The sequence below is a fragment of the Microtus pennsylvanicus genome, chromosome 5, assembly GCF_037038515.1.
Source record: "Microtus pennsylvanicus isolate mMicPen1 chromosome 5, mMicPen1.hap1, whole genome shotgun sequence".
NCBI classification, from domain to species: domain Eukaryota; kingdom Metazoa; phylum Chordata; class Mammalia; order Rodentia; family Cricetidae; genus Microtus; species Microtus pennsylvanicus.
In genome coordinates, this window is record NC_134583.1 from 134,449,116 (window position 1) to 134,469,655 (window position 20,540).

The window sequence follows — 20,540 nt, forward strand, 5'->3', positions numbered from 1 at the left end:
CTTCTCGATGATTTGTTAGGCGGGTCTGGCATGGTTCTCAGTGCTCTACCTAACGTCCCATGAATTACAATCTTTTCCAGCAGAGCTGGAGGGAATCGGCATTTGTCTTGTCTTATGTGGGTGCTCTAATATTTTCTGTGACACATACACGTGTAGATTAATAGTCCTGGTATGTGAGGAAGTGTGTGTGCGTATGTGTGTACACTAAACATGCACACACAATTTGACAAATAAAAGCAGAAATACCTGCTGTGGAAATTTGGGTGGCAGAAGCAATAAAGAGGCTCCCAAATATTAGCTGTTTCATCACAATTCCTGGAATTAAAGGTAGCTTTCTATTATTATTATTATTATTATTATTATTATTATTATGTTGTTGTTGTTGTTGTTGTTGTTGTTAATGTTGTTATTGTAGTTTCTAAACTGTCTAAATGAAATGCAGGGACTACTTTCATTCAGGAAAACAGTGCTGTTAAAATTGTATTTAAGAGCACATTTTAATCTCACATCCCAGGGTGTTGGTCTGGTTTGCCTTGAGGTTCAGAAAAGACAGACCTTCCCAAAGGCTTAAAGCCTGTTAGGTGAAAATGGAGTCGGGGTTGTTTAATAAAGTGGCTGAGATCATGATATCCAGTCACGCTGTTGAGGCCCCTCTCCTGAACTTCCTTCTCTGAGGCCACCGAACCTGTTCTGGCAACAGAGAGATTAGTGCCTCCTGCCTTGTTCCCACCAGCACGTGGTCCTGCCTTGATTGGCTGTGCCAGAGGGTGATTCACACATTACCTCACTGTCAAAATGAGAAAGGAAACAAACTTTGCTCACACCGAGGGACCCAGGGCCAAACTGCAGAAACCGAGTCAGGCAGGTGTGAGCTGAATGAAGCCACCTCTAGATGCCAGCTGCTGCTTGTTCTACAGTTGGTCTTTCATTGGGGCTGGGTGGGGGAGCAGCTACTGTACATGTTCTTTTGAATGGTGGAATAATTTGGAGATAGATACTGTTTTCCAAGTGAAGCCATTCTTTTCTGAAATTTATGAGAGAACAAACTGAACCCTCTTCACTTTCTTTTATTAGGCAAACAATTTACATTTTATTATGGAAATGAAGTTCACAAACAAGATTACTTCATTAAATCGCCACCCCCTCAGCTTTTCTTCAAGGCAGTAAGTAATTGCTATAGTTTAACCAGCCTCTCACCAGCCTCCCACCAGCCTCAGGAGCAGTTGAGAAAAGTCCCTGCTCATCTTCTGAGGTTTAGCTAAACAGCAGAACCTTCTCGTTTTCAGACCTCCTGGAAAAGGCGGCTTTTCATCCTGTCCCAGAACGGGGAAAGGGGCCTGAGCCTCTCCTATTACAAAGACCATCAACACCGAGGCTCCATCGAAATCGATCGGTGTGTATCCAAACCAGGAAAACTGAATAGCAACAATGTGCCCAAGTCAAACGCTAAACAAGCTGCCCAGAAACTTGAACCTGAATCTCTAACAAAAAGAAGCCAGGGCTTCAGACCTGCCATAGGTTTTGTGTCTCTAAAAAACCGCCATAACAAACCGCGTAGGTAAAAGTGAAATAGCTGCTTCACACTGTGTGTCATAGGCGGTAAATCTCTAATTCCTGATCCTTCGATTGAGGACTTTGTCTCACTTAATTTTTTGATGAGAAAGAGCTCTTTAAATTCAATTTCATAGAGCCAAAGTGGACTTTAAGAAATATTTAGATAAACTATTCTTTGTCTTTTCTTCAGAAATCACGTACCAGAAATATTGGAAAATATAGTGATTTGTGGACTCAGGAATCCAACCCAAATGGAAACTTCTGAATTGAAATTCCAGCTGAGCAGAGTGTTTTCAATTACTGATGAAGCAGATCCAGAGTTATTTTCTAAAATAGAAAGAATTCAAATGAGATTTATGATGTGAACTAGACAGTCTTTAAAGGGTGGGTCAATGAAACCGTCAGTTTCATTCCTAATTTAAAGTAGGGATCTGTTTTTATCTTAAGTTGCTCTCTGTATCAGCCTGGTTCCTTTGTGTCTGTAGAAGCACCATCGTAGACGTTGGTATAAACAGCCCGGAAAAGATGCAGTCTGTGCAGAAGATGTTCAAATGCCACCCGGATGAAGTGATGTCCATCAGAACCGCGAACAGGGACTACTTCCTCATTGGCCATGACAGGTGAGGACATGATGAGAGCATGTCTGCTGAGTGTGAAATTAAAGCATTATAAACCATTATAAATCTATAGATGATGAACAGGCTGAGAATGGAAAGCAGGCTGCAAGCGCAAAGCAGCAGTCTTCAGTGTTCTAAAATGGTTTTGTGTGTGTGTGTGTGTACATCTGAGTGTGGCCTGTATGTGAGTGTGTGTATACGTGCCTATGCATGTGTGCGGCTGCACATGTGTGTATGCACATATGTATGGCTGTAGATGTAAGTATGTGTGCACATGTATGTGTATGACTGAACATCTGAGTGTGTGTACATGTGTTTGACTGCACATGTGATTGTATGTGTGCATATGTATGTGGCTGCACATCTGAGTATATGTGCACGTGTATGTGCATATGTGTGTGGGTGCACATGGGAATATGTGTGGACATGTGAGTGTGTGTGCATGTGTGGACTGCATGTGTGAGTGTGTGTTAATGTGTGTGTGCAATGTCTATGGCTGTACAACTGAGTGTGTGTACATGTGTGTGGTTGCACATGTGTGTGCATATGTGTGGTTGCACATGGGAGTATGTGTGTACATGTATGTGGTTGCACATGTAAGTGTGTGTATGTACCAGTGTGCATATTGTGTGTGGCTGCATATTTGAGTGTGTCCACATGTGTGTGGTTGCATATTTGAATGTATATATGTATGGGCATGTGTGTGGCTGTACATGTGAGGGTGTATGCATGTGTTGATTGCACATGTGAGAGTGTGTGCACATGTGTAGTTATGCATGTTAGTGTGTGTGTATGTGTGCATATGTCCATGGCTGCACATCTGAGTGTGTGCACATGTGTATGGTTGCATATTTGAGTGTTTACACGTGTCTGTGTGTGCACATGTGAGTGTGTGTGCGTGTGTGTGTGGACATGGAGGCCAGAGGACAACCTTGCCCGTCACTCCTCGGGAGCTGTCTACTTTGGTTTTTGGCACAGAGCCCCTCACTGGATTGAGTTAGGTTAGGCCAGAAAGCTGCCAGGATCCGCCTGTCTCTGCTCCGCAGCTGGTGTTGCAGACACTCCACCGTGCCTGGCTTTTCTGTAGGGATTAAATTCATATCCTCATGGTTGCGTGGCAAGTGCTAACTAAGCTTCCTCCTTGACTTTTAAAGTAGTTTTCAGAATCATTCTGCTAGCTGCCTATGCATGTTATAACTGTGGTATAAACAACAGGTTTCTAACCTCACTGTTCTGAAGGCTGGGAGTCAGAATGAGGAGTAGACATGGCCTCTCCCCTGAAGCACTGTGGACGGAAGGCTCTTTTCATCCCTCTCTCACGGAACTGCTGCTGGTCCCTTGGCTACAGCAGCCAAACCCTAGCTTTTACATGGTGTTCCCCATATGCACACATCTCTGGGTCAAACTTCTCCTTTTTTCGCCCTCAGATAGCAGTCTCACTAGCGTAGGAGGTATCTCTACAGTATGACCTCAACCTAACCAACTATTTCTGCAAGTAGTCCCTTTCTGCGCAAGGTAACAGCTGAGGGCTGGGAGCCGGAAAGACTTCGTACATGAGGAGAGGGTCACAAAGCAAGCCATGACAGTCGCTATCGCTCAGATGCCTTCTGTGAAAACCTGTGAGCTACAGGGAGGGACTGCTCACCCTCAAGGCATCTGCGGCTTTTAAGAGCAGCTCCTGTGGAATCTCCTGCCCGCTTATCTATTGGAGAGAGGTTAGAGAGGTTACCGCGTGGGAGGAGGCAAGGCTGAAGTCGAGCGTGAAGCCTTCGCGTGTTTCCAGTTGACCCAAAGCTGCAGTTTTCTTTTGAATTGCCACCCAAGACAGCAGAAAAGAAGATGGGAATGTGTCAATTTGCGCAGACGCACTTGCGTCGTTCACTTTTCTGTCTGCTGTGATGAAACACTGACTCCTGGGGACAGGGTTTGCTTAGCTTACACGTCCTGATTACAGACCATCATTGAGGGAGGTCAGAGGAGGAACTTAAGGCAGGGACCTGGAGGAGGAACCGATGCAGAGGCCCCGGGAGTGTGCTGTACTGCTCACTGACTTGCTCTCTATGGCTTGCTTAGCCTACTTTCTTAGAGCACCCAGGCCCATCTGCCCAGGGGCGGCACAGCCCACAGTAGACCAGGCCCCACTACACTGATATTTAATCAAGAGAATAGCCCCACAGACCTGCCTACAAGTCAACCTGATAGAGGAATGTCTTCAGTTGAGTTTTCCTCTTTCTAGATGACCTGTATTTATTTATGTCAAGTAGACAAAGAATGAACCAATACAACACTCTTCCTAAAAATGCATTTCCTGGGGGGGGGACGACCAGAGGACCAGAGGATATGCAATTGGGGCTGACAGGCAGAACACCTGGGAAAGCAGAAGCCCTGTCCCCATGTTCCTGCTGCTGTTTCTGAGTTTCCGTACTGGAGGAGTCGTGAGGGTTAATTCAACTGTGCAGATGCAGAGACAGCGAGGGAACAGTGGGCCAGGCTACTGCCTGGGGAAAGAGTTCTGATCTGTAGGCAGATGATCCCAAAGCTGCTCCGAGTGCAAAGAATCTGCTGGGTCCAGAACACGTGTGGGAGAGGTTGCTACCAATGTCATCTGAAGCTCTCTTCCTACCCTCAGGGAGACGATCAAAGACTGGGTCTCCTTCATGTCACCGTATTGCCAGGGTGCGCACGCAGCTCATCAGAACACAGAGGTAACTCGACATCACTAATGATGGCATTCAGGGCACCTGGACACTGCCTTCTTTCCTTAGAAACAACAGCGGCCCTTTCTTTCCCCTTAGCAACTGGTGCTAATACAAAGAATAAATGAGCGAGGACACGCATGCCCTTGCTACTTTCACAATTAACAAAAGGAAAAATACTTTTGTGTTTTGTAAGAGAGCTAAATTATATTGTCATTGTTGCGGCACGGGGAGTGAGAGTTAATGGCGGCAATTTTCATAGCAGCGTGCAGTATACTATTTTCCACCATTGTGATTTTAGTACATAGCCAGCTTCCCTTTGAATGGCTAAGTCTAGGGAGGCGTCTCAAACATTGTTTCCACCTGCCCGCATTGTAATATAATGTCTCTTGTGTCAGGTAAGCAACTGAAGGTTTTAATTGGCTTCATAAGGAGCTTTGTAAATTTCTCCCGGTCCTTTTTTAGAGCCTGCCACAGAAGGATCTTGGGTGTAACTACATTTATGGGTATATTTTCCATGTTGTTCCATGCTGACAGCATACACCCAAGAGAAGGAGAGATCAAGGCATGTCTCCCAGTAGATTCGATGATGAGAGAAGAAACGACAGGGCGTGAAGGGAGACATGATGGGGGGGGGAGAGGCTTGGGGGGCACTCAGGGCACCTGTTAAAGTTAGGCTAGGTGTCTCTGGGGACTTGTTTTAGTGGTACAGCCATGGCTAGGCCAGGCTGGGTGTCCTTGGGGACTTGGGAGCAGGAGAAAGTGTCATTGATAAGGCTGATCCTTCTCTTTGTATTATGACACTGGCCACTGGGCAGTGCAGCCGTCAAAGCCCTGAGGACCCTGGAGAAGGGACGCCCAGGTGGTAGTGGAGGGGATGACTGTAACAGGAGGGTGATTGCACTCTAACTGCCAAACGACTTTTGTCTAAGCAGGAGAAGCCTTCGCCGGGTGACAGAAGACCAGTTTCCGACCCCAGTCCTTTCTTTGGTCTCTATAGTGCTCCGGAGAATGTCGGCCTAGCATTGCCGAGGGCCAGTCTTCCAGACATGGTAATCCAAACCTCCTCCTACTGTGTCAGGACGCTGCAGCCGGGAGCGGCCATTGCTGAATAGAACCACTGGCTAGCAGCAGGCATTGACCTTGCCCATCTTTCTTCCTGGAGGAGATAGCTGAGGAGACAGGTCCCTCAGAGCAGTGTTTGCTATGTAAACACAAGGACCGGCTTTGACTCCCCAGAACTGGTGTGGTGGCACACCTCATAACTCTAGTACAGAGGAGGCAGGAGCAGGTGCATTCTTGGGGTTCTCTGGCCTGTCAGCTTAGCCGGCTTGGTGAGTTCCAGGCCAGTGGGGAAAAACAAACAAACAAAAAGCATACACACACACACACACACACACACACACACACAGAGAGAGAGAGAGAGAGAGAGAGAGAGAGAGAGAGAGAGAGAGAGAATGATTTCTGATCTTAATATTTATTCATACTTGCTCATTTCCCATTCTATAGGTAGGCTTTAACGCTTGTCTAGCTGATTCTAAAGATTTTAGTTCTGTTTTGAAAATCTTGACAGATGGCAGTTCCTTCCCTAAGTGTGGCCAGCAACCTCCCCTCCTTCCACACACAGGGCACAAAGTCCCCCAGTACCCTGTGATCTCCTGTTGCGCTGTCCACACCCTCAGGCAAGGTGGAGTTCCCTTGGCTCACCCCAGCTGTCTAACTTCTCATTCTGGGGGTCAGATCCTCTTCACTCCAAAGGCAATCTGTTTGAGGAAGTCAGATAGCATGCCTGCCTCCTGAAGGTCACAGAATTGTGCCCTCACGTCTTTGGGTTTGTTGTGTGTCTAGATTTGGCTATTCTCAGTAAACAGGCTGGGCAGTTTATTTCCCTGAAATCTGTTATTTCATCCCTTAGAGACACCCCACTGGCTCCTTTCCCTCTGTGGGTACCAAACACAGGCAAGGCTTCTCATTTTATCTAGCTGGCAGCTCTCCAACATTTTAAAAGCTTTTCCGGCATATCAACACCACCAGGCCAAATGCCTCATCTCAGCCATGAGGAAAACCAGTGGCCTGAAACAAGGCAGGCAGACTGACCTTGAACAAAACTCTCACTCGGAGGAACCCTTCCCCACAGAGGAGCCTTGTTGGCAGCTTTTACCTTTTCCCATTATTTATTCAGATCAAGTAATACTGTTTTTTTCAACCATCTCAAGTGAAAGACAACCATGTGTCTTGCTGGGATTTGTTATTGATGTTGTTGGTCCATCAGGAACCCTTCTCTCCCAACTCAGCCTAATCCCGCTCCCGAGTGCATCTTCAGCATCCATAACAGAACACTGCTGTACTCTAGGAGTTTCCAAACAGCAATAACAATTGGTTTCCCCAGCTCTGACAGTTGTGAGATTCAGGATCAAGAGAGGGATCTCATCTGGTAGGGGCCTTCTTGCTGGCTCATCAGGTGACCAGCAGACAGGCGAGCAAGGCAGAGGACAACCAGGGTGGAGCAGCCTTCCTCGTCTCAGACATGGCATTCAGGAACATGCTATCATGACCTGACTATCCTTAAAGCTCTACCATCACTGCTCTAAAAATGACATTTCAATTTCAATGTGTGTTTCCGAGGGGAACATTCGTATCACAGCAGAGAGCTTTGGGATAGAGAAGTGGACATGACTTAAGTATGTAGAGATGCGTGTGGGCTTCTCAGCGGGGCCAGTCCTGAAAAACTCATAATAAATGGAAAGCAGCATGAGTGGAAAGTGCATCTACCACGCCTGACTTTCTGAACACCACAGCTCAGCAACAAACATGCAGTGCAGGGTCTGCTGTTCCCCGGTGACTGCAGGGCTGTCGAGGAGCTGTGGCCACTGATGCCACCAGACTTACAAAAAACTTATCTTACCCTTATTGGTGGCCCACACAAAGACTATAGTTCAAAATCTGCAGTACAGTTCCCACTGAATGTGTCTTGCATTTGTATTTTCTCTATGAGAGAAAAAATCTGAAAGTTGAACCATCCTGAATCATGGTATCCTATCTATCTATCTATCTATCTATCTATCTATCTATCTATCTATCTATCTACCTAACTAACACACACACACACACACTTACCTTCCATGGAATTCCTAACAAACATTCGGGGCTTATGCAAGGCCTCACCACCCAGTCTTGTTCCTGGAGTAACCAGATTGCACTCATAACAATCCTTAGGCTACTCAGAGCAGCTGCCTTCGTGGGGTATCTGGTGTCTGTTAGGGGAGGGAAGGCAATAATTAGTTGCTCGTATCTACCTCACCTGGAAACCTATAATTCACACTGTCACGGAGCCAACACTACCTAATTGCACTGCTATGGAAACAGAGGAGGCACAACACAGAAGAGGAACCCTGGAGGTTCAGTGACTCTGGGCTGATTGCCCTCTCAGAAGCTGCTGAGATGACAGGAATGAGATGGGGTGGAGGCACCATGACAAAGCTCCATGCCTTGTCACGCCTCTCACAGCAGAAAACTTCTTGTTCTGAGTTGTACTTCTCCACAGTTGAGAAAAATTCCAGACATGAGCTATGCTTAAACATTCACACCATTAGAGGTGACCCAGATTGAAGAGGCAAGTCCAGTGTGTGGGTTTCCGCATGTCGTACTGAAAGAGACTGCGACCTTGTCAACGCTACTCATCTACTAAAGCTTTTCTAGAAAGGATTGGTTTAATTTTATTGAAAGAAAGGAGGGAAGGAGGGAAGGAAGGAAGGAAGGAAGAAAGGAAGGAACTCATTAATTCCTTTTGCATCTTTCTTTCTCAGCATTTAATACAAAATAGTCTCCAAGAACTCAGGCAAGATCATAATCATCATTATGAAGACCATTTATACTCAGAACCCCCTCAAGACACAGAAGAAGAGAATTACTATCAGACTCCCCGAAGCATCCTTTCAGAAGTGAGTGCCCACACCCACTCATCATTCATCTCTTCACCACGTCTGCCGAGCCTCTGCCACACACTGCTGCTGGGACAATAGGCTGAGATCAGGAAGGCACAGAGGTGAAGCTGGCAGAGACCAATGGCTTGCTCATGATGCTGGCACCAGCCTAGGAGCAAGACACATACCTATAGGATGCCTGGGTAGTACCAGGGGTGGGAAGAGGAAGCTGGTTTCCAGGTCGAAGACCAGAGAAAGTTCTACAGAGGAGGTGACATTTGAGAACTCAGTAGATAACGTTTGGAATTTAGTAGTCTTTTTGTTTCCTGGACTGGAAGGAAAGGGGTGACAGTCACTGGGTAATCAGCTGTGAGTGTGTGTGGAACAGCCTATTAATAAGCAGATGCCCTCCGGGGTGCTAGACACTGCACTGTGCCCAGCATGGTGGCTCCAGTGACGAGTGGGCCTCATGGTCTCCACAGTTCAGAGCCCACAGTCTCCATCACCAAAGATAATGCCACACAAAGAGGCATGCAGTGGTCTAGGGTCATCAGACATAGGGCAGATTTTTCTCTTTCCACTTGAGTCAAAGCAGGCTTCAGGGACCCCTGGCATCTGCCATGTCTGATGAATTGCTCAGGTAGACAACACTGCAGAGTGTGTGAAGGAAAGGCAGAGTAGAGAATTAACAGGACAAAAGACAACCAACCAGCCTGTGATGGGAGAACCAGCCAGCCCATGACGAGTACTGGATTTCAAGCCAACTTCACTCTGTGAGAAGCATAGAGACAAAGAAAGCTTCTAAGCAGGGAAGTGACAAAACACGGATTGACTTCCTGGAACATTGGCCAAGGAGTTATATGTATGTTAGCCACAGACAGAAAAGGTGGAATGAGGTGGTAGACAAAATTAGGGGAGCAGAGTAGCATCATCTCCAAAACTGGGGGGTTTCTACCAGATGACGACGTTATAATTTGAAGATGCATGCTGAGGTCAAGTTGGTTATAGAAATGCTAAGTCACAAGTGGTTTGAACAAGCTGTCCATCACAGTGAAGTTCTCAGAGCCCCTGGTACCTAGTTCTGCATTGTAAGCAGCCAAGTGCATAGCACAAGGCATGGCCCATGATTTCTTAAGCATAGAACACTTTCTTTCACCAAGAATACTTCTGCATTAGTGTTCTCTAGGGCAACCAACCAATCAGGTGTGTAGAAAGGAAGGCTGTAGACCCCTGTGAGATATGGTATCTGGGGAAGGAGATAAAGCTGTACAACAGCTGGCAGGCAGGCTGAGGTGATTCAGGAATATGGGGAAACAACAGGACTTCACCGGGCAGGAGAAGAAAAAGGCATGTCTGGCGAAGAAGACCACACGAGCGTGAGGTCTGGAAGAGAGCCTTTGGTGAGGAGACAGATGCACATATGACTGGCTTGACGGGAAGGCGATGCTCCACTTAGAAGTCAGTGGTGAACTAGAGAGGAAGAATCCGTGGATATGAAGAGAAGTCAGTGGTAAACTAGAGAGGAAGAATCTGTGGATATGAAGAGAAGTCAGTGGTGAACTAGAGGGGAAGAATCCGTGGATATGAAGAGAAGTCAGTGGATATGAACTAGAGGGGAAGAATCCGTGGATATGAAGTCAGTGGTGAACTAGAGGGGAAGAATCCGTGGATATGAAGAGAAGTCAGTGGATATGAGCTAGAGAGGAAGAATCCGTGGATATGAAGAGAAGTCAGTGGATATGAGCTAGAGGGGAAGAATCCATGGATATGAAGAGAAGTCAGTGGATATGAACTAGAGAGGAAGAATCCGTGGATATGAAGAGAAGTCAGTGGATATGAGCTAGAGGGGAAGAATCCATGGATATGAAGAGAAGTCAGTGGTGAACTAGAGGGGAAGAATCCATGGATATGAAGAGAAGTCAGTGGATATGAGCTAGAGGGGAAGAATCCGTGGATATGAAGTCAGTGGTGAACTAGAGGGGAAGAATCCGTGGATATGAAGTCAGTGGTGAACTAGAGGGGAAGAATCCGTGGATATGAAGTCAGTGGTGAACTAGAGGGGAAGAATCCGTGGATATGAAGAGAAGTCAGTGGATATGAGCTAGAGGGGAAGAATCCGTGGATATGAAGAGAAGTCAGTAGTGAACTAGAGGGGAAGAATCCGTGGATATGAAGAGAAGTCAGTGGATATGAATAGAGGGGAAGAATCCGTGGATATGAAGCAAGAATTACCTCCAGTCTTTGGCCCAATCAGCTTCCGAGGTTCCATGATAGAATTAATCCCCTGGAGGAAAGGCTCAAGCAGTGAATGACTAGGAATGGGCAGACAGGAAAATCCAAAGCTTCTCAATAGAATGCATGTCTGGAATGGGACCCAAGAGCTCCCAGGAAGGGAAAACAGGCTTTGAATCTGCCAGAAACTGTGGCTCCATCTCCCTTGGTTAAGGCCAGGTGATATTCTCTGAAGAGCGGCTGTCCTTGCGATGAAGATGTGTGATTCTATTTTAGAGTAGTGGGAGGTGAGGAGGGGCCTGGCCGGTGGCAGACATGTATCCTTACATCTTCTTTTCATGCCTTTAGTTGAAGAATATTGCTGACTCCAGTGATTCCGATGACTCCATTGAATCCAGTAGTCCAGACCAAGTTTTCAAGAAATCTGAGAGCAATTACATGTCAATGAGATCCTGGTGAGTGTAAATGCCTTCTAAGTACTGCTATTAACTAACCTTTTTTTTTTTTTTGAGACAGGGTTTCTCTGTGGTTTTGGAGCCTGTCCTGGAACTAGCTCTTGTAGACCAGGCTGGTCTCGAACTCACAAAGATCCGCCTGCCTCTGCCTCCCAAGTGCTGGGATTAAAGGCATGCGCCACCACTGCCCAGCATAGCTAATCTATTTTTAATAGAGCAATTACCACCAATTCAGCGTGTTAACCTTTGTGTGAGGATATATGCACATACATACATACATACATATGTATGTATGTATGTATGTATGTGCATATATGGATAATGTGTGTGTGTGTGCACGAGCACTTATGCACGTGTGGCGTTGACATGAGCCATAAGGCACATGTAGAGCTCAGAGGGCAACCTTGGGTGTTGGTGTCCTCATCTTCTGCTTTGTTGGAGTCATTCTCTTGTTGTTTGCCACTGCACATACCACATGAACTGGCCCGTGAACTTCCTAGGATTCCCCACATCCCATTTTGCCATGGAAGCACGGGGATTGGAGAAATGCTACCACGCCTGGCCTTCCATGGGCCCTAGAGAGCCTGCGGCCCTACTGTTTACAAGGCGAGCACTTTACCCACCGAGCCGTCTCTCTAGCCCACAGTTCATTTTTGCTTCAAAGCATCACAAAGACTCCGCTCTGCACATTGATTGATTCAGGTCGATGTCCTTTATCTGAAATGCTTAGGATTATAAACATTTCTGGTTTCAGAATTATTTCTTTTTTCAGATTTTGAAATGTGTGCATATCCATAATGAGATGTCTTGTGGAACAGAAGTCATCTAAATAAAATACATGCACGATTCATATTTCCAAATGTACCTTATATATATAACCTGATGATAACCTTAGGCAAATGTATTTGAAATTGACTTTGTTCATGAAAGACAGCGTGATGGTGTGGACTTACTCCACACGCGGCATCTGTATTGTCAGGTAGCATTTCAGGTTTCAGATGCTCAAGGGACGGGCATTCAACCTGTGGACTTAAGAGAAAGGAATGTGGCGATGGTTTTTTCACCCACAGAAAGCCACCTGTGACATCAGGACACTTCTGTCTTGAGAAGTCTTCTGGGTTTTTGGATTTTATGTCTCTCATTCTCTCACCCTGTTTTCCCAACCCTGTAAAATGTTATTTCGATTCCAAGTCCATATTTAGAAAGAAAGCTTGTTCAGTTTGACTCTGCCTCTGGTGGGATTCTGATGGCTGAACGTGTTCCAAGGCTTTGTTAGTCTTCTTACGGCTGTTAGATGACAGGTAGAGTGGAAAGCTGCCACCGTGGGTGCTTAAACAGACCCTTGTTCAACTTCTTATACTCCAGCTTCTTCAAACAATCAACCCCTGCATCTGCTGATGGCCAAGCTGAAACCCAGAGCTCTCCGGAGACTCCAGAGCAGGCAACTTCTCTGCAAGAACTCGGCACAGGGAGTTATCTGTATCTTTCACTTGCTGACCTGGAAGCACAGACCGCAGAAGACAAAACGGGGTCCGCCTCCCTAACTGTTGTGAAATTGTCTATATTACTCAAGTAAAGCCCTGATTTCTAAAACTTTGTGGGCCCTAAGAACAAGACAGATGCCTTGAATGCACTCAATTTTATAAATTTCAAAGTAGTTCCTGAAAATTCCCAAGTCAGACAAGCATGGCAGGCTTACTCTGTGTGTCATTGAGGCTGTGACTCTTCTCTGGTGTTGTGACCATAGACAGTAAATGATAGAGTTGGAAGAAGAGTGGTCCCCAGGGGTGGCCCTCCCAACAGTTTTTCCCTTGGCTAGTCTTTCGGGCCCTAAAACCTGGACCACGCTGATCCAGCATCAGCATGCATCACCAGCCTCACGCACTAGGGTCGTGTGGGCAGGCAAGCCTCCTGAGGTGCTGAGCAGATGAGAAGGGGAGAGTTTAGGTCCTAGGTGACGTCAAGGGCACCTGACAAGATAGTTGCGATTTTTAGCTGTTTTCCATGCCCTCCTGTATGAAATAATTTCCAGAAAACAAACATGTAAATTGACTGGATGGAGATGGTTATAATCCCACTTGGTCCAGTTTTGCCTCCTTCTGCTGTCTGCCAACCACTACCACATGCCAGAGGGGCAGGAAGGATTAATGAATGTCTTTCCGTACCTTAAATTCCTATTTCTTTCTTGGTATGTTTTGGGCAAGCTTTAACTGGAAAATGTCATCTCAGAAGCAGAAGGCCAAAAATACACTCTGAAAGGATAGCTCAGAGCGAGGTTCCGTCGGCTGTTTGACGCGACTTACACAAATGTTTTCTGTCCCAGCAATGTCCCCGACGAGAGCCAAGTGGAGACTCTGAATGTGTTCCTCACTCCTCGAGATGCCATCGACTATCTTGCTCTTGTAGAAGCGGCGGGACGGATATGGTAGGTGGAGCTTTGAACAGACATCAGAGATGAAACGGCACCCTCGTTCTGAACACTGCATCTGACAAAACCAACGGAGCACCAGGGCTGCTGTTGCCAGAGAGAGGGCTCGCCAGCAGAAAGATTATTGTTCTAGAGGAGGTCAGCTTTTGAGGGGGTCTAAGAGAACCAAAAAGTCCAGGACTCAGGATGTTTCTGATCCTTCAAAGGAGAATGGATGGCAAGGGGCTGGTCCAGGCACCACGGAGTGAATATTTAAAGAAGGAAAGAAGAGAATGAGGTTATAAGATCGAAAAGAAAAAAATATATATGCGGGCCTAAGAGTCCCACACCCCACTCAAATTTCTATTCCAAAGCACAAGCACAAAATTCTGTGTGGCAAATATTTTTTGTTTTGCCTTTTGAGACAGGGTTTCTTTGTAGCTTTGGGGCTTGTCCTGGAACTCACTCTGTAGATCAGGCTGGCCTCGAACTCACAGAAATCCTCCTGTCTCTGCCTCCCATAATTACTATTTATCTAATTCTACATCCTCTTAGACTGTGACTGGACATGTTGGCACAGGCCAGTAATCTTAGTTCCCTGGAATAGACCTCAAGGCCAACCTGAGCTTCATAGTAGATTTAAGGCCAGCTTTAGCTACATAATGAGACGCTCTCCCCTCCCCCATCTTAAAATAAATAAGCCAACATGTTTAATTCATTTTGGTGGAAGACTGAATTTTTACAAGGTAACTCTTTAATATAAATAAGATCCCATACTGCCAGAACTTTCCATTTTTACAAAATTTTTGTAATTTAAGACTGCTCAGCCTATGGACTTGTCTGTGACCAAGCTTACACATCCGTTCATTCATCCACTTATTAAATATTGACTGCAGCTCTGTGTGCTCAGTTCTGGCAGGTGTTTGTTGAGCATCCTGTTTTCTTAGAACTGTGCAGTTATCAATTTTTAAACAGCAGCTAAGGAAACAGAAAGGGAGTTCTGTACTCCCAGGTCATAAAGCCAGATGAAAAGAAGAGGCCCGTGAGTCAGTAAATATAAAAAGTACATCTTATTCAGAACTACAGTTAAAGTATTCCCACCGTGCATAATTATAAGTCCTGGGACAGGAGAGATTAACTACAAGCAAAACAAGGGACTGGACTTGGCAGGGCCTTGCGAGGGTGATTAGCTTGGAGCAAAGCTTCTGAGGGAAGGGAGGCAGGGAGGAAGTTAGTCCAGACAGAAGGAGAGGATTGGCTTCCAATATGGGGCAACTTGGCACAGAGTGAGGTAATCCCACAGGCCCCATTCCTGCCCCCACAAGGAGCCAATGAACTCTGCCTCACTTTCTTGTCGGATGCTGTGTTCCTACTGCAGTGTGGCTCAGTGGGAAGGCCCTCCCCGACTAGGGTGCATATTCTGCCATGGAGACCATATCTTGGCTGTCAATGACCTGAAGCCCCAGAACCTGGAGGAGGTTTCCCTGTTTCTTACCCGCTGTAACCAGAAGGAGGTGAGTCCTATGAACCAGACCAGGCCAGATCAAGTCAGGGCCAGGAAGAAGATCCAGCTCTGGGAGGAAGTCTGGGAATGACTCAGGACATGAATGAAATTTTGTCTTTTGTTTCAAATGCTACTGGGGAAAGCACTGGGCTAGGAGAGAGGGCTCAGGGCTTTTGACCTCAGGCACTGTGGGGTGCAGAAACAGTACCTTGACTCAGACTAACTTGCAGACTGTAGATAGCCCCTTTAAGCAGTCTGTCTTGCCTTTCTGTAAAATTAGGGACAGTGATTGCAGCAGTTGTTGAAGAACAAAATGATATAGCATGCTAACATGTTCGTAATGTCCCAGACACAATTACTATGGCTTTGCCTCTACCTGCAGGGCCATGTGACATGGAGTGGCTCACTTTCCTGAATGTCAATTTTCTCATCTAATAACTCTCTGTATGGAGTTATTATTAAAAACCAAGATCATGTTACACACATGTAAATGACATTCCTGGGTAGTATAGTTTTCATATTGTTCATTCCTTCTAAGCCAAATTTATTTCTAGCCCCGTGACCTAGGGAAGGCCGCTGCCTTCTCTGTGTTTAGCTTCTTTGCTCTAAAGCAAGGAGCAGAGCAAGGGCTCATTCCTCCCTATGGTTTCCAAACTGTGCTTCTTGGATCTTTGGACTGTGACTAGGGAGAAAGGAGAGGAAGGGCTCAACATGTGCTGCTTCTGTTAGGGACATTCACATTTGTCTTCTATTAAATAGATACATCTAAAATACTGGACCACACCTTTAACAGATAGATACATCTAAAACACCAGATCATGCAGTTAACAGATAGATACATCTAAAACACTGGGCCACATAGTTAACAGATAGATACATCTAAAACACTGGACCACACAGTTAACAGATAGATACATCTAAAACACTGGACCACACAGTTAACAGATAGATACATCTAAAACACTGGACCACACAGTTAACAGATAGATACATCTAAAACACTGGGCCGCACAGTTAACAGATAGATACATCTAAAACACTGGACCACACAGTTAACAGATAGATACATCTAAAACACTGGACCACACAGTTAACAGATAGATACATCTAAAACACTGGACCACGCAGTTAACAGATAGATACATCTAAAACACTGGGCCATGCAGTTAACATTCTTAGAAAGCATAGAACCTTGACTTGAAATTTCTATAAACAGCAACAGTAATGGGAGTCTGTGGTTATGTGTCATGCGTATTAAGGACTCAGTTTGTTTCTTCTCCATCATTCCATAAGCCTGACAGTTGGAGAAATTCTTATTGTATTATCTAAAAGGGTAAGGCCAGTCAGGCATGTGTCTAAGGTAGACACAAAACTAGTTAGTGGCAGTGCCAGGGTTCATCATTCATCTGTTCCCTCGCTATTATTGAACATCTCCCTACTCTCTACTAGCTACTGTTGTGCTCTAAGGCTACAAAGGTGGTCTCAGCTTACACATAAGTAGCTCACAGGTTAGCGGGTAAAGCAAGTATCGTCAGCAGTCTCAGAATACAGTGTGTGCTCTGGGATGTGAGCCGAAAGTGTTGGGGGAGACTAGATGGGTCTTCTGAGGATACCCTCACAGCAGGCAGTGTTTGGCTTGAGTTCAATCCTTGATAGGAGTTTTCAGGGTAGATAAGAGGTTGGTTTGAGGGATCTAGCCCAATAGTCTGGCAACTTATAATTCATGGCTTCTGCCAAAGGTCCATCCTACAGCCAAAGGGTGAAGAAAACCATGTGCAACTTCTGGAAGTTACTATTATTTTGGCCCAAAGATCCATACATGTGCTCAGCAATCAAGAAAAGTGTTGTATTAGGCTGCTTGTTCATACCAGCCACCCAGAATTGAAATAATCACACAGATTATTATTTAAAACACTGTTTGGCCCATTAGCTCTAGCTTCTTATTAGCTAACTCTTATATCTGAATTTAACTCATTTCTATTGATCTGTGTATTGTCACATGGCTTACCTACTAAAGTTCCTTCCGGCTCCAGCAGGACTACATGGCTTCTCTCTGACTCTGCCTCCTTTCTCCCAGCATTCTGTTTAGTTTTCCCCACCTAGCTCTGTTCCCCTATAGCTCTGCTATAGGCCCAAAGCAGTTCCTTTATTTATCAGTGGAATCCCACATCAGAAAAGGGGTTGTGAGCAGACACACATCTAAATCTCCACCTGGGCGCTCACATATGCACCATCATGACAGCCATTGTAGACCTCACCTCTCCTGTGCTCCTGCTGTCTTCTGCATGCATCTGAGAACAACTCCCAAATAATACTGACCACTATCAACCCCCACCAACGTAGGTCTCAATCCCATCAAACGACCTTTTCACAGATAACCTACGTATTAGATATGTATATTACCATTCATAACAGTAGCTAGATCACAGTTATGAAGTAGCAATGACAATAATGTTATGGTCGGGGTCAGCACACATGAGGAACTGATTGTAGTAGAGGGCTGCATTAGGAAGGTTGAGAACCACCGGTCTAGAGGAGTAGAAAACTCTCTTTCCCACCACTCCTGACTTCTTTCTTTTATGTGAAAACAGATGGCCAGTCCTCTTTTAAAATGCAAATACTTGTTTCTGGAGAAGGGCATGTGGGAGCAAAGGCATCTCCTGGGTCTGAGCCAATGGCATCCACCTTAGCCACAGTGCAGAGAAGGGGGAGGCAGGCAGAGGGAGGGGCTAGAGACAGTGAGAGGAAAGTGAGACAGCTTTTTAGAGGCAGAGGAGATGGTGTGTGTGTTTAGAGGGATAAGAAATGCGAGCTGCAAGAGAAACGTTCAATTTCCGTTTCCTTCTGCATTTGGCTGGGGCTTTCCTGGATGGTGGTCTCCTTTGGATACACAGGGTTCTACAGGCCTTTTGAGCTACTGATCCTCTGTGGCTGTCTTAGTAAGATTTCTACTGCTGTGATAAAACACCACCGCCAAAACAACTTGGGAAGGAAAGGGTTTGTTTCTCTTACACTTCCATCACAGCCCATCACCAAAGAAAGTTAGGGTAGGAACTGAATCGAGACCATGGAGGAGTGCTGTTTACAAGGTTCCTTCCAAAACCCTGCTTTCTTATAGCATCCAGGACCATCAGCCCTGGGACATCACTACCCACAGTGAGCATCAGTTATCAATCAAGAAAATGTGCTACAGACTTGTCCATAGGCCAGTCCCATGGGGGCATTTCCTAACTAAGGTTCCCTCTTCCAAAGTGACTCTAGTTTGTGTCAAGTTAACATAACACTAGCCAGCACAGTGGGTCATCAGCCCTTTCCGGAGCCTGCCTAGAGGCTTAGGCCTGTGGATGTCAGAAAATCAAAGTCTGTGTTCCGCTTGAACATACAGATCACCTGCAACTGCCTTTGGCTCATCGTTCGATTTCTTTCAAAAACAGATTCAAGAGGTATGAAGGACGGGATCCTAAGGATACTCTGGTCATTTAATTATCTCCTATCTTGTGTCCTAGAAAGTGAAACTCTCCATTGGCCGGATCCCACATTCAGAGAAGTTCCATGCCCCCTCCTGTGCATGCCCCTTAAAATACCAACAGGGTTTGCCAGGGAAGGCACTGAAGAGGAGTCCGGCCATCAAAAAGACCCAGAAAGAATCAACTGGAGAGTAATCTGCCTCGGGCCCATGGCAGCAGAAGAAGGATGGAGCCCTGGATCATCATGATCGGAGACAAGACAGAATCCTACTTGAGTCACTGTACTGTCCTAACAATGGGGGTCACTAGCCCCTCTGTGGCTGTTGCATTGAGGTCACATGGGGTAATGACTGAGGAACAGAGTTAGAATGGAAGGCCTTATTATCTGAGACTTGGCATCAGACACGGCAGGCATCGATTGAGTAAATCTATGGTCTAATTAGTAGTACTGTGTGCTTTCTGAGGTCACAATTGCTTCTTTGTTAGGAATTAGAATTATTCATTCCAGGGAGGCAAGAGATGAAAGTCTGTAGCTGTCCTCGCAGACACTTCCTGTGACTCAGCAGCCCAGGGGCCGTCAGGCCAGGCAGAGTTACTGGTGTTCTTACCAGGCTCAGTAGACCTGCTTTCTTAAAGATGTGGTAACTATTTTGGAAGCTAAGGAAGTTTGGTGCTGTATCCAGCCAAGAGCTGCTTGCTCCAAATGTAAACAGGAAACTATGTTTATATGTTCTTAATTGATTGGTTTATTACCAAATTAGTCCTGTGAAGTCAAAGAACCAAAGGCCTTTTAATCAGGAAAGCAGGAGCCGGCAGCTGAAATCTAATCAGCTTGGGGAATGTCGGTACAGGGGGGCGGGCGGTCAAAGGACACATCTCAGTAGACTGTCCTTTCGCGTGGAAAATCGAAGGCTTTGAAAGCTCAGTGATATTCAGTCTTCATGACTCGGAGCTCAGTAGCTGTAAGGGCAGAACCAAGAATCTAACCCAGCTTTAGAAAGAAGAGCCCCTGACTTCTGCCTTGTATGTGGGTTTAGATTAGTAAAGACCTTTGGCACGCAGGAGAGACATTCAATGTATTTCATTTTCTGTTATCTAGATTGTTGCCAGTATAACATGTATATATGTGTACAAAACATATGAAATAAATAAATGTCTATACATAAATATTTCAAATCTCATAACTAAAACAAAAAGAAGAAGAAGAAGCCATTTCAGTGAGGAAATAAAGAACCGTTAAGGTAAAACTGCCTGAAGCCATCTGCGGGATGAATTCCTGGGCTCTGAAATCCAGCTGTCCTCTGAGGACCCAGGGGTCGATCATCCACCCAGCTTACAACAGCGCTGGGTGGGACAAGTAGACAGGACTGCAGGTCCTTCCCAGTACACTGTCCACCCACCCTACCCCAACCCCAGAACTTACCTCCTGACACAGAATGGAGGGTGAGGACCACACTCTGGGTGCTTCTCGGCATCTGAATGGCACTTTCAAGGGCTTGGACTGAGGAACCCAGGTTTCTGTTGTATCATCCTAGGGGGTCAGTGGAGACCCCAACAGTCTACAGGAGAGCACAGAGCATGCGTTCATCCTAGGGGGTCAGTGGAGAGGTCCCCAGTCTATAGGACAGCACAGAGCATGCGTTCATCCTAGGGGTTCAGTGAAGAGGTCCCCCCAGTCTGTAGGA

General features: G+C 45.9%; 1 protein-coding gene across 2 annotated transcripts; it reads left to right on the forward strand.

The window, feature by feature from the left end:
- The first annotated feature begins 2,047 nt into the window (after positions 1-2,047).
- Plekhs1 (pleckstrin homology domain containing S1) lies at positions 2,048-19,965 on the forward strand. 2 transcript variants are annotated; one of them, XM_075975125.1, is made up of 9 exons: positions 2,048-2,174; positions 4,801-4,876; positions 5,800-5,919; positions 8,674-8,808; positions 11,371-11,477; positions 12,843-13,049; positions 13,801-13,902; positions 15,263-15,398; positions 18,895-19,965. In XM_075975125.1, the coding sequence occupies exons 1-9, from the start codon at positions 2,080-2,082 to the stop codon at positions 19,048-19,050; spliced, it is 1,134 nt and encodes a 377-aa protein (XP_075831240.1). In that variant the 5' UTR covers positions 2,048-2,079; the 3' UTR covers positions 19,051-19,965. The 2 variants fall into 2 exon arrangements, with proteins under 2 accessions (XP_075831240.1, XP_075831239.1); XM_075975124.1 differs by having other exon boundaries at positions 2,049-2,174; positions 5,803-5,919.
- Positions 19,966-20,540: the final 575 nt, after the last annotated feature.